Source organism: Drosophila busckii, chromosome 3L (genome assembly GCF_011750605.1).
Source record: "Drosophila busckii strain San Diego stock center, stock number 13000-0081.31 chromosome 3L, ASM1175060v1, whole genome shotgun sequence".
Classification (NCBI taxonomy): domain Eukaryota; kingdom Metazoa; phylum Arthropoda; class Insecta; order Diptera; family Drosophilidae; genus Drosophila; species Drosophila busckii.
The window spans coordinates 11,624,411-11,638,450 of NC_046606.1; the positions used below are offsets into that span (position 1 = coordinate 11,624,411).

General features: G+C 41.5%; 2 protein-coding genes and 1 long non-coding RNA gene across 4 annotated transcripts; 2 read left to right on the plus strand and 1 right to left on the minus strand.

The window, feature by feature from the left end:
- Positions 1-1,352: 1,352 nt before the first annotated feature.
- On the minus strand, positions 1,353-2,189 carry LOC108599152. The gene is made up of 2 exons (XR_001915120.1): positions 2,099-2,189; positions 1,353-2,041 (listed from the first exon to the last, which is right to left on the minus strand). It is a non-coding gene; the product is annotated as an uncharacterized LOC108599152 (long non-coding RNA).
- A 655-nt stretch (positions 2,190-2,844) lies between these two features.
- On the plus strand, positions 2,845-8,978 carry LOC108599170. Of its 2 annotated transcripts, none has more exons than XM_017985956.1 (5): positions 2,845-3,262; positions 7,885-8,084; positions 8,194-8,351; positions 8,485-8,668; positions 8,730-8,978. In XM_017985956.1, exons 1-5 carry the CDS (start codon positions 3,227-3,229, stop codon positions 8,911-8,913), a joined length of 762 nt encoding a protein of 253 aa, XP_017841445.1. In that variant the 5' UTR covers positions 2,845-3,226; the 3' UTR covers positions 8,914-8,978. The 2 variants fall into 2 exon arrangements, with proteins under 2 accessions (XP_017841445.1, XP_017841446.1); XM_017985957.1 differs by having other exon boundaries at positions 7,888-8,084.
- Positions 8,979-9,548: 570 nt separating this feature from the next.
- Positions 9,549-13,821, plus strand: LOC108600880 (serine/arginine repetitive matrix protein 1). The gene is made up of 4 exons (XM_017988697.2): positions 9,549-9,995; positions 10,269-11,062; positions 11,126-11,551; positions 11,714-13,821. Exons 1-4 carry the CDS (start codon positions 9,984-9,986, stop codon positions 13,329-13,331), a joined length of 2,850 nt encoding a protein of 949 aa, XP_017844186.1. The 5' UTR covers positions 9,549-9,983; the 3' UTR covers positions 13,332-13,821.
- Positions 13,822-14,040: the final 219 nt, after the last annotated feature.

Sequence of the window (14,040 nt, forward strand, 5' to 3'; positions counted from 1 at the left end):
GTGTAGAAATAATTTATTTCAAAACTAAATTTCTTAAAGTAATAAAAATCTTTTAATTTAAAAATATAAATAACAATATTCGTGTAAAGTCTAATAGATCAATTCTGTACGATTTTAGCATAGATTCACTGTGCAACAATCGATGACACCTGTGTGGACAAACCAGTGCAACAACAACAACATAAATAAAACAGACATGCTCATATGTGAGTACTATATATATCCAACTAACAATGTTTATATTATTGCGCATAGCATGTGCGACATTTGTTGCAATTGTTACTATTAAGTTTTTTATTTAATTTATACGCATAAAGTCGCTCACAGAAAGGTTCGCACATAGACTTTAATTGTCTTGGCCATTTACCAAAGAGAAAAGCAACAGCAACAAGCAGAGCTTTGAAAGTTTTATAACTGTGTGTGCAAGTTTGTCTGCATTATGATTATTATTATTATTTTCCTTACATCTTTTGATAATAACCATAACAAATTGAAAATAATATTCGAGTTGCTGTGCAATGATATGTAACTTTCCCAAAATGAAAAGCGTCTATCACAAATACAGAATATGCTGTTATGCAATATAATTAATTGTAATTCAATTAACTACAGAGCAAGACTCAGCCATTTCGCAATGCTTTCAATTTTATTTTGAGCAGGTGAAAATTTTCCGTAGTTATTTGCAGACAGTATGCAGTGGAGCTAAGTACAGTACCTTATCGATTCAGGTGACCAAATAATATAATAAAAAAAGCTATACAATTTAATTTGTTTATAAGATTCCAGAGTAGTTAAAAGGCTATGTTCTTAGTTAAAAAATTAAAAATGTGTTATTTCCATTACTGTCACAATTGGGGACTGTTTAAAATATGCTAAAGGCGTCAATTGCTTGATTGTCGTCTGGTCTTTCTTCACCCCCTCCTTGTCTTCTTTCGCGGAGCTTACGAATACAAGCGATTGCTGCACAACAGGGGCTACATAGTAAAGCCACAATGCAAACGACGCACAAGATTATGACAAAAAGTACGACAAACGCAATGAATAGTCCCAGATAAAGAGAATTTTTGAGAATTTTTGTGAACCAATTTTCCTTCTTCTTTTCCGCCATTTTAGTTGCATAAAATTTAGTTTAGCATAACAAATTTTGTTAATATCGAAAAGACAATTATAAATAAAATGTAAAAGCTAATATATTTGGCATATATTCAAAAGCAAATTTTGTTAAAGCTAAACCTGGCACTAGCTTGCATCGCTATCGTAGCCATTATTATGGCAACGACATTTGCAGATCGTAATAAAAACGCTGCAGCAGCAACAGCAAATAAAAAACAAAATGGTTAAAAGTACCGCACTCAAGATTAAAAGAATAGGAATTTGATATTGCTGTAAATCACTTTGCATTTTGCTTATTTGACAGTAAATTTTGATTTGTTAGAGCAGCACATATTCCAAATTCTAGCAACTGTTACAAATGTACATAAACAAATATTTTCGCTTATCTAAATAGTGTGTGTGTCTTTCTGATTGCTTCAGTCACATTCTTCCATATAATCCTCCTCGCAGGCACAACAGGCACAGAGTGCGAAGCAAGGCAGGCAAAGGATTAAAATTAGTAAGCAGCCACAGCATAGAATACCCAGCATGATAAAGGCGAATATGATTGCCGGCGTATCCTTGCTGCCGGCAGGCTTACCAGCGTTGGCTCTCTCCATTGGATTAAAATAACTGACTGACTTGAGAGCCTAAATGCTCAATTTTGTTGTTAATAATATTTGAAATGCGATGAAAGAAAAATCATTTGTAGAGTTTACTGTCAATTTTTATTTTCTTTTTTATACAAACATTTATGAATCTTTACTATGCTACCGGACTTTCTTGCTCCACTGCTGCTCTCTGTAGCTACATTTAGCGTATTTATACTGTTGCTGTTTGCAACATGCACCGTGGCCTATTACGTATTCAACTCTTCGTTCTGTGATGGCTTCTGATCAAAGTAAGTCTACAAACATTGTGCAGCAGGCAGCACTGAATTTACACTCATCTTTTTAGGTGCATAATTGTAAATATTTATAAATTTATTGTAGAATTTGGATCTTACTCTTCCTCCTCGTCACGACGTTGACAAATGGCGCAGCAGGCCAAACAAGCTAAGCAGGGACAACAGATTATGGCAAAGATAACAATGCAACAGCAACAAATGCACAATAGAACGATGCCAACAATCATCATTATAAAGTTCACGCCAGAATTCCCTTTCTTCTTGTTCTTTGCTGCTGCTGTTGTTGTTGCGCCTACGGGTGCTAAGGTCGTCTTCCGCGTCATCTGTATATTTTTATAAGCTTTGCTTAATTTTCAAGCTGCACATCTGAAATTTTATGTAAAGACTGTGGCATCTAAGGCAGACGCATGCTTTGGCTCCTTTGAAAGTAAAATACATTTTTCTTTTTTTAGCAGCTTTATTTTGTTTGCAATTACCATTTGTTCATATTATTATGCCATTTAGTGAGTTGAAATGCAAATGAACTACGATTGACTGCCATAATTCCCCTCAGGGGCCAAGTTGACAGCTGACAAACTGTTGACAAATCTCTTAAAATTGTCGAAGGTGCGCGCGTTTCAAAGTGGCTACACTTACACGCACTTTTAGCTTGCACTTTATGCGTTATACGATTCAGTTGGCCACTATTTCTATAGCTTGGCCAAGACCACGATCCACAGACACAACTCTCCAGGTTGTTGCCAACAGGTTACGAGCCAACAAAACACAATGCGATGATTCGCTGCGCGCAGTCGCAGTCGCAGTTGCCGTCGCCATTGCCGTCAACTGTCTTTGTCGTCCATCGACCAAGTGCTTAAGGTATGGTAAACGTTAACTGGCGCGTCAGTTCAAGTTGAGCGTTCGAGCTGTACGGTTTGGTCTTTTTGCTCATTGTTGCCAGTCATTTTTTGGCCGCGTTAATAGCCCCCACTGCACATCAAAAAACTAAAAGAGATAAAAAGAAGAAACGAAGAAGACCAAGAGCCAGAGTTCTGCCTTTTGTACGGGTCCCTTGTGTCGTTACGTGTTTTTCCAAATCCAATGTGTTGTGAAGAAAGCAAATAAAATTGAAACAAAATATCGTTAACAACTGCAGCTACCACAAGTACAGCAAAGCCAATAAACAAACCCAACCATCATCGACCGATCAGGCCCAGCAACAGACACAAACACACAAACAGTTTAAAAATGGAATACCGGTGCTTAAGTAGAAGTTCTGTCAAAGTAAGTGACCTCAATAAGCACAAGCACACAAAATAAAAGACAAGTAAGAGTGCTCTAGGCGCTGGGAACTTAGCCAAAGAAAGATCTGCAATATAAAATTAAGAAAATATAAATAAGCAGCTGAAAGCGAGTAGCTCAAAAGTTTTTGGCAACAAAAGTGCATTTTAAAGCGACAGTTAGCCAATAATGCGCCCACTAGTAAGCACTAAGCTCCACTCAAGTTAACAATTCTCACCTCAGCTCAAGCTTAAGTTAGCCTCTCTTTGCATTGAACTTGGCATTGTTCTCTTTTGTATTCCTTTTGGCGTTGCAAACCAGTATCGCTTGCTCACACACACACACACATACAGATACATGCACTTGCATGCCATTTGTATGCGTGTGTGTGTGCGTGCGTGTATTTGCCCAACCCAGCAGACTCTAAAAAAAAAAGCAGACACCTTGGTGGTCCATTGCAGATTAAACGATTTTGGGTTTGGCTGCTGTCTGCTCATTGCCGGATTCCTTAGGAATTTCATGCCTTGGCTAAAGAGCAACTAGCGACCCATTTTTGTGCAATCACTTGCTGAAAATTAGCACCTTTCTTGGACTTTCTTTTCTTCTCGCTGCACGGCACGCTATGTGTCTGACTAAAATCAGTCGGCGCAGCCTTAACGAATTTTTAATGAATTTGCTTTGGTCAAATAACTTTTACTACTCGCTTTATTGTTAATCGCGTCACGTTTTAAACTTGCGCTCATGCTTATTTTGCTTTTGGGCTGCCAAATTTGCACACGCTGAAATAGAAAACAAAATCAAAATTAAGGTTAACATGGCTGATTAGCTGAAAATGAAATGTTTTACTTACGGCTTTGTATTTTTCTAATTTGCAAAGCATTTTATTGAAATTAATTTGCATACATTTTACCGTTTTTATTTTCTACTGTCAATGGCTCACTAATTTAATAAACGCCTATAAGGCAGGCCAGCTGGCTAAGAAGCAGACGGAGATGATTTTAAATAAATTCCCAGACTGTTTCGAAGTTAGCCCGTGGGGCTATGTGTGCCCCGAGCTAAATACACAAAAATTGTTTATAAAAAGTAGGCTAAACATATTCATACTTTGATTTTTATGTTTGTCCCGTGATTGTTGTTGTTGTTTAAAGCCGGTTACACACACACACACTCGCACACACGCACCTACACACATACTTGGGTATAAACAAACTGAGCGTGGTAATCGCATTCATGCGTGCCCAACTTCATGCCTTGACTGCTGTGACGAAGAAGAACCCAACCTTAAGAAAACAATTTGAATTTTGCAAAAGAGCGGATCTTGAAACTGTAAAACAAAAGAACTGTGCACATTTCTAGGTCAAAAGGTTGCCACTGTGTGCGTGTGCGTGTGTGTATGCCGTTCAACAACAAAATGTTTATAACAATATTTACACACCAAATTTGTGTTAATTGTCATATTTAATGTAGCGCCAAGAGCTAACAGTAATTGATGAGAGGCACAATTTTGAGAAACTTCAATTTTTCTTCTAACTCTTCTTTTTTTTGTGTAATGAGTAAAAGTGTCAGGGTCTGTGGCTGATTATCATGATTATGGCTATGACGGTTCTACTTATTGTTGTTGCCGTTTTATTTGCTCTTAGCCTCGTTTCCACGCACGATCGCCAAACCCAAGCCGGACAATGGCCAAAAAAAAAAAAACGCGTACAGCATGCGAAGTGGCTGCGGCCCAAAATGAAAGCTGCTGTCATTGTATAGCTGTGTGCGTGTGCCTATGTGTGTGTGTGTGTAAGAGTGTGGGAGGCCAACGACAGCGACGACAACCGCAGCCCATTGCACTTGTCTAAACCTGCGCGCGCGCTCTCTTTGTTTCTCTCTCTCGTTCGCTGCTTCTAAGCTGCGCTGCGCTGCGCTGCTCTGCTCTGACTTAAACGTGCTTTGCATGCCTGACGGAGAGAGCAGCGCATTGAAAGTTTTTGTCGCTTGGGGTTATCACGTCAGAGTGTGGAATGCAACGGTTTTAAAACAAATCATGGCTGAGAACTGTTTGTCAGCAGACGCTGCAGGCGTCGGCGCTGCTGATCCTGCTGCTGCAAAGAGGCCTTGAAAATGGCATAAGAGCTAAAGAAAATAAATAAACAAACGATTTATATCAATCAACAGAGATTATCACTGACATCCATTGGAGTTGTAGCGTATGTGGAGCTCTTGGCCAGCCGGCAGGTGTGTGTGTGTGTGTGTCTAATGCTTATCAATAAACCAGTTTGCAGCTGTATTGGCCATTTGTAAGACTGTCGCCCCATTCTTCCATGCCATTCGCTTTGTGTCATGGTTTGGTTTTGTTAAATCAATTTTCACTTGTGTGTGTAGTTGTTGAGAGCTCGCTGCTCCAATATTGTCTAATTTTTTGTTTGTTAAATATAGTTTATTAAATGTTTATGATTTTTCATAAGCTAGCTGAGGCGTGAGGCTTGAGGAGCGCGACAAAGTGTGTGCAAGCGAGAGGGCGACAGCAATGTGGGTCGTTAACCTCGTTATAACGGCACCTCATATGTGTGAATGTATGCATGTACCTATGTACATACATATGTATGTGTGCTCTTGACAGTTTTGCTGTTTCTTTTACCTTGCCGTTGATTCTTATTCTTTCTTTCTAAGCTCACTGCTGCTGTTACGACGACTAAGTCAACAACAACAACAATAGTGACAACAATAATAACAACAAATGGCATTTAGTGCGTTTTATGTTTTAGCTGTTATGTAAGCGCCTAATGACCATCACATTAGTCCGAAAAGTTTGAAGCTCCAATGGGCATTTGATTAATGCATGATTTGAACAATTTCTAAACCATTTTAAAATACATTATAATTATAGACATAATTATTTGCATGTGCAGTTTTTTAGCTGCGTCATTGGCGCGACAATTTCAATGAACCCAGAGCTACTTAAGAAAGTTGCCCATTCATTAGTCTACCCCAAGGCGATTGAAATGACTGCGGGCAACTTATCGAAAGCTAACTAAGGCTTTGCTTTGGTTTTCGAAATTCGGTTCAAGTGCAATAAAATTTTGAACTTTTGCAGTTTTGCTTTGATTTATTTATTAAAGGTTCAAATGGCAATGGCTTTAGTGTTTTAGTTGGCAGCTACTGCTTATTAAAGTCTAAAAAAACAGAAAGTTTTAAAACTGGAATTGACAATGGCGCGTTTTTAATGACAAGTACGGCAGAATTTGACAAAAGACCCTCTGCCCAGAGTTCAGGTGAGAGTGTCGCACCTGGTCTGCGGTCTGTCAGCCGCAGAGTGTGAGACTTTTAACAACAACAACAACATAAAAAAAATAGCGTCGTCGTCTTCTGCTTCTTCAACAACAAGTTCATTAATTTTCTTGTAATGAATGTAAAAAGAATTAAATAATAGAATTTCGCTTTCATTTTGTTTCCCACACGCAATGGCAATGGCAATGGATGGGCCCGTCGTAATGAGTCCGGTTTGGCACTCGAGGCATTCCGTCAAAGCTGCAATTGAATAGAAAGTTTTGTCATTGCCTGCCACGAAATGTGTGAACAGTGAATTCAAAAGCATACCGAAAATAACAAGCATGCAATTATTTTTTTTTTTTATCGATAAATAACAAATGCCAGGAGTACAATGCACGTTACGACTGTCATGCTAACGGTTATTTGTTTTTCATTTTGCGCGTGCATGACATACGTGACATGAGCGGGCATCTCTTTTATTTTTATAAATACATTTTCTTGCTCGTTTGAAAAGCGTATTATGTGCTATTGCAATTTGATTCAATTGGAACTGGTTTTTTTTGGCCAACACTTGATCAACCAAAATCTGCACAGAGAAAGTGAAAGAAAATACCAAAAAAAAAAAAACAAAAAGCAGAAATAAATAAAACTACAAGTGGCAATAAAAAGTTCAGAGCGTATTAGAAGCCAACTTTGCATGTGGTTGAAAAATGTATTTACATTTTGTTGTTGTTGGCTCTTGGCCTGTCTTATTTTGGCCATGGCCATTTGGAATTTCTTCTTTTGTTTTTACTTTCACGTGCGGTTATGGGGGCGAGTTGCTGTTGTTGTTGTTGCTGCTGCTGCGGTTATTTATGAGCACTACTAATTTGCTTAGCATCTACAAAAGTTGAACCGTGTCAAAAGCTGACGCTGTCCGTCTGCTTTTCAAAGAGAGAAAATGGAAATTTATATTGAGCTTGAGGAATTTTAATGCGAGCACTATAATTTTAACTAGCTGTGTACTTAATAGCGGCGCGGTCTGTGCTTTAAATTGTAATTTCTAGGAACCACGAAAAAAGTACACAAGATTTATATACAAGTTAGACTTAAGAGCTTAACTTTAACCTGTAAAGTGTATTACAACATGCAGACAAAGTCATTTGGGCTTCAAACGTGCTTGGTATATGTTATTACTTTATACCCTGTAAGCTGCATAACTGACTTTGTCTTTAACGATTTTCAATGCAATTTGTTATTTATAAAAACATTTGTGTACAGGGTATAAATGTATTGACTGACTCAAAAGTTTTATCAACCTGTTAGCCGTTATGCATATAGACTCGGCATTTAATTGTAACGTCTGCTAATTTTTATTTGTTCTCTGCCAGCAGCTAACGGCACTCTGCGTCATCAGCATTGCACTCACCTGCGCCAATGCAGCACTCTGGCCCAGTTATAGCAGCAGCAGCAGCAGCGCGGATGATGCGCCCAGCAAATGTAGCGGTGCACGTGGACTGAAATATTTATCGGGAGATGCGTTGACAGACTCACTTGATTGCCTGGGTCCAAATAATGCGCCATATCCAAGGTGAGTCTAACTGTTTGTCTGTGTGTGTGTGTGTGTGTCTAATTGCTGACAATGCAAACTTTCTTTTCTAACGCCTTGGTTTGATTCTGTTTTGCCATTGGCATTGCAGTGCCGCCGTTGCGCGCACATTCTCCAATTGGAACGGAAATTCGCGACGTGGACGTCAAAGCAAATTGCCCAGCACATTGGATCCCGCAATAACCACAAGTGCGCTACTGCGTGCCTATGATGAAGTGAACAATGAGGCTATCGGAAGCAATCGTTATGGTAAGTTCAAATTTTAATTTACAAGTGTGTACCTATATTTATTATTGTTAACGCACAGTGGTAGGTGTGTCTGTCAGCTAATTTGCATATGAATTTTATTAGTCATTCACTTTCTCTTTGTATCTCTGGCTAGGTCGCTCGCTTAAGAACGCTTCGCCGGCACAACAATGCAAAAGCGATACACCAGCGAGATTATGTAAAACACGCTACAATACTACGGCGCCCATGTACGGCGTAAGCTTGACATCCGGTCAACCCGTGACCATAGTGCAAAAATTTCCCGATTTACTGCAACAGGTGGTCTTCGAGGTGTGCGAGTAAGTAGCTGCAAATTTAGCCTACAACTTCAAATATTTATTGATTCCTATTACTTTATAGATCATCGGAGTGCGATGTTGTGCGAGGTGAGTGCACGCAAACGTATGTGCCTTACTTGTTCCTTGTAATTCCCTTGGGTCCAGTAACGCTTACTGGCCAGGATTATGTGCTTGTGGAAAGCGGTTGTGTCTGCAAGCCCAAGTATTCTACGGGCGCTGCTCAGGAGCCCAATATGATACCCTAGATCAGTTTGATATAAAAAAAACACACACAATTATTTATAAAAAACAAGCAAAAAAAACAACAACAGCAACCAAAAGAACTGAGCGAGCTTGCGTAGTAGATGTGGCTAAATTTACTTAATTGAGAAATAATTATTTTTTGTAGCGAAATCAATTTTGCAATGTTATTTACTGTTTCTATATTTGTCTCTATTATTGTAACTTTTACTATTGCTGTAAACAAAAGATATTGAAATGGTATTTTGCACAAAAGATAATGCTTAAATTAAGTCTACGATTAAAACTAATGCATTTTAAATTAATTAAAATTAAATACACAATTTTAGTTTTTAATGAGCAACGAATTGAATGGAAAGCAATTGACGCAGTTCACAATGGCAAATTATTAGTTTAATTAACTATTGCAAAGCGTTTTTAACGTTTTGTAATAAATACAAAATAATTTACTTATATGTATGTACTAATGTTTAATGAAATTAAATTATTTTAAATAAACAAAATTTTAAAACAATTAAAGTTCCCGCAAGTTGGCATGCTTAAGCATATGCGATAGTTATCGATACTTTTTAGCGGCTTAGCCCCTGCCGCCATCGCCAATTGCCGCTTATCGTTTTGTTTTGTGCCAGCGCTAGTAACACGCATAAATTTTTAGCGAAAACTGTGAAAAACGTTTATAAAACTTGCCAAAAAACACACACTGTGTGCTTTTGCGTTTAGCTTAACGCATAATTAAAGCATCTGCACTTGCTGCGCAGCCAAAATCAAGTTAATTGAATATTACATCGCATACACGGCTTCGCAAAATCAAGCACACTAATACAGACATAGAGTAGCGTGTGCGTACGTACGTGTGTGTGTGTGCTGGCCGACTGTGTGTGTGTATAGAAGTAGTTTTTGTTGCGGGTGCCGGGTTACAAGCAAATATTGTATTTTGAGTTTGATTTGATTTACAAGAGAGCGCGCGTATCAATTGTGTGTGGCATGAAATAAAAATAAAAAACAGAAACCGAGTTGTGCGGTGTAAATAAAACTACGTAACGCTAGCGAGAGTGCAAGTGTATTTCGTACCAAGATGATGTTCACGGTACGTTGTTGTTGTTTAAACACTAGGGTTGTGGTTGTTGGATTTGGGCAAGTGTGGGGTGTCTTTGCTTATAATAAGGCCGAACAACAATCGATAAATGCGGTGGCAGCGCTTAAATGTTAAGGGGAAATGGAAATGAGCCATTAAATTGTTAATAACTTTTAATATGCTAAATAATGAGAGCAGTAGAGCTATCTCATGCTTAAAGGGTGTTTCAACTGTGCCTCAAGCCTTTACTCATGTTTGTTGTTGTCGTTCTGTTTGCTTTTGTAGGGCACCAACCAGCAGCAGGACACGCGCTTCAGCGACAAGGAGAAGAAGCTATTGAAGCAAATGAAGTTTGGCGATTGCCTTAATAAGCGCGTGGATATGACCAAAGTAAAATTGGATGTGCTACGTCCATGGATTAGCAAAAAGATTACCGAGCTGCTGCACATGGAAGATGATGTGGTTGTCGAGTTTGTCTACAATCAGCTAGAGGAAGAGAAATATCCCTGCCCCAAGAAAATGCAAATAAATATGACTGGCTTCCTCAATGGACGCAATGCGCGCCAATTCATGGGCGATCTCTGGGCGCTGCTACTCTCTGCCCAAGACAGTGAAAGCGGCATACCAGCCGAGTTCATACAGCAGAAAAAGGACGAGATACTCAAGCGTGAGGAGGAACTGGCGCAACAGCAGAAGCAGCGTCATGTCTCGCGCTCTCGCTCACGCTCACGCTTTCGCCATTCTGGCTCGCGAGATCGGCAACGCAGATCCAAGTCACGTTCACACAGCCGCTCTGCCTCCAAAATGGCAGCACCAACTAACAATGGCAGTGTGGCAGCTCCCATAAACGCAGCAGCACGCGAAGCTGCCGCCAATGCAGCAGCACGTCTACGCAAGCGTGGACGTGAGGCTTCACCCAGTGCCAGTACTGGAAGCGGCGGTACAGCAGCTGCGGCAGCAGCAACAGCAGCGCCTGTAAATGGACGCCACTCGACGCAGGGTTCACCTAAGCCCGAGACAGCAAATAAATCCAAGGCCAAATCTCGTTCGCGCTCACGGTCCGCACGCAGTCACAGCAGGTAAGCGGCCATTCCATTGACCGCATATATGGCCTTTAAACCTTTAATTTATTTGCTTTGTAGATCTCGCAGTGGCCGCAAAAACTCGAAGGCAAAAGCGCCGGCAGCAGGAGCACGTTCACGCTCACGCAGCTCCTCCCGTCGCAGTAATCGCCGTCGACGCAGCGCTAGCAGCATTTCGCTGTCGCCCGAACGTCCGAACGATCAGCAGCACTTTGAGCATCGTCGCAACAAGAACAGCGTCCAGAATAAACGTCACTATCGCAGTAATCGCGGCGACTCTGCCAGTTCCATAGAGCGCGGCGGCGATGGACGTGGCCGACAGTTTAGCGGCAATCGACGTACGCAGCCACAGCGGCGCTACTCTCCACGTCAACGCAGTCCCATGCGGCAGGATAATGGACGTTTTCAGCGTTCCAATTCGCGTCGACGCTCGCGCTCTCGCATGCTCTCCAGATCGCCCATGCGCTACTCCAGATCACCCCGTCGGTAGGCAAAATATAAAAATAATATTTTTCTTCTTCTAAATTTGCAAATGTCAAGAATAGAGCAGAGTTGCCATTACTCGTTTTTCTTTTTGACAACTGTCATTTATATTTTTCGCACTTCTTAAGCTCATTCTATCTCCTTGTGCTCCGACATGTATTACAGAAACTTTAACAACCGTCGCCGCTCACCAGCTATGAATTATCGTGGCGGCCAGCGTGGTGGTCGCGGCGGTGGTGGCCACCAACGTAATATGTGGAATCAGCAGCAGAACCAGTATCGCGGAAATAGTCCTCAGCGTGTCGGCCGCATTAACTGGCAGGCCAGGAATAACAGCCCTCAAGGCGGACGACGCTTTGACCGTTTCTCACGAGATCGTCGCAGCTCTCCTCCAGCTAATCAGGGACAGGGTCAGCAGTTCCGCAAGCAGTTTTCGCCAGCGCGTCGTTTTGATCGCCGCAATTCGCCACAGGGCAACTTTAATCGTTGGGATCAGCATCAGCAAATGCCGCAACGCAACCAACAGCTGCAGCATCCGCGCCAGGCGCGCTCCAGTTCAGACAGCGCTAGTCCGCCGCCTGCAGCAGCTCGTCGCCCAGCACAGCGCAGCGTTAGCATCAGTCCAGTGCCGCGTCGACGCACTCGCAGTCGCTCTGACAAGCGCAGCGTCAGTCGCAGCCGACGCAGTCAAAGTCGACGCAGCCGCAGTCGCAGCCAACCACGCAAACGTAGTCGCAGTCGCAGCCCACGCAAGCGTAGCTCAAGCCGCAGTCGTTCCAATTCCCGGCCGCAGCAACGCAACCGACGTCGTTCCGTAGAGTTTGCTGGTCCCGCTGTCAGCACCATTGATCTCTGTCGCGAGGATCCCAAACCGCAGCAGCTGGAGAAACCACAAACGCTGCCGCAGTCTCAGCCAACACTTGCGCAGCCTGAGCATCGCAGCCTGTCCAGTCTGTCGCGCACGCCATCTCCTTTCCTTAAGCCACACGAGCGCAGCCTGGTAGCGGCAGGGACAAGGAAGTCTCGCGCGCATAGCCAAAGCAGCAGCTCGGACAGCAGCGATGACGACAGCGCAGACAGCGACGATGAGCAGCAGCAGAAGAGACGTCGTGCCGCAGCGGCTGCGCAGAAAAACTCCAAGTTAAAGGTGGCAGCCAAGACAAAAGCGTCCCGCAGCTCGGGCAGCAGCAGCAGCAGTGAGGATGAGAGCAGCGATGAGCGTCAGAAACAGCGCAAAAAGCAGGCGATGCTGCTTAAGCGTAAGGAGGATGCCAGTGTCAGCAGAAGCGAAAGGGACAAGCGGCGCAGTGGCGGTGGCGACAAGAAGTTGCAACGTAGGAATTCTATCGTTGCGGATTCGGCAGCAACAGAGAAGCTCAAGCGCAGTCACAAAAAGTTACGCAAAGATGATAGTGCAGGCGATGCCAGTGATTCGGACGATGAACGTGTGCCTAAGAAGAAGCGCAAGAAGTCCAAAAAATCAACGGACAGCGATTCGGCTTCGGAGGAAGAGTCTTCGTCGAAGAAGAAGAAGCACAAGAAACACAAGAAGCATAGCAAGAAGAGTAAGAAGCATAAGAAGCATAAGCGAAAGAGCAGCAAGCATAGACAGGACAGCAGCTCACAGGGCAGCAGTGACGAGGATGAGGAGGAGCATACCACAAGCGGTGGTAAGCGAAATGGCAAGTTGCCACTGCTGCTAGCTGGTGGACCCGGCATTAATGAGGATTTGGAGAAGCAGCTGCGCGAGCGTGCGCTCAAATCTATGAAGAAGTTGGACTGAAGAACAACAATAACAGACTAATTCTAAAACAACACACACACACACACACACTCACTCACTCATACACATACAAAATGCCCTCATATATGTTAAATACATACCCTATGCATTATGTTAAAATTAAACGGCACCTTATCATAAAGAACGTACGAATGGACAGAAGTAAAGTCGTACATGCGTAGCCATTTAAACATCCACGTAACATTCATTATTACAAACATATTTACAATATATTAAACAAAACCAATTTCTAAAAATTTATTTCATATATTTAAGTTTCACACTTTAACAAATGCTACTGAAAAAAGAATGCGCATGTTAAATGCAGTTTGTATTATGTACAAAAACTTAAGAAATCAAGAAATTATCCATAAAGAAACACACATAACAATTTAAAATAATAATAAATAATAATAGAGAAAAGCAATTGTGCTTTTATGACGAAAAAAATTAATAAAAACCAAATGATTGGTAATTTACAGTTACAATATTTGGCAAATAGTGTTTGCTTAGAAAAAACTACCCTTTAACGTCTAAGTAGGTTTTACAGTTTGTAATTGCGATTATACCTAATGCGTACCATTGTGTTTCGTGGATGCATTACCTATATAATTACATAAAAAATAAACAATTATTATAAATTGAAAACACTTTTTAATTCTGACGCGCCTTGAAATTTAGCGTAACAGCAAATGCTTTACAGCACTGT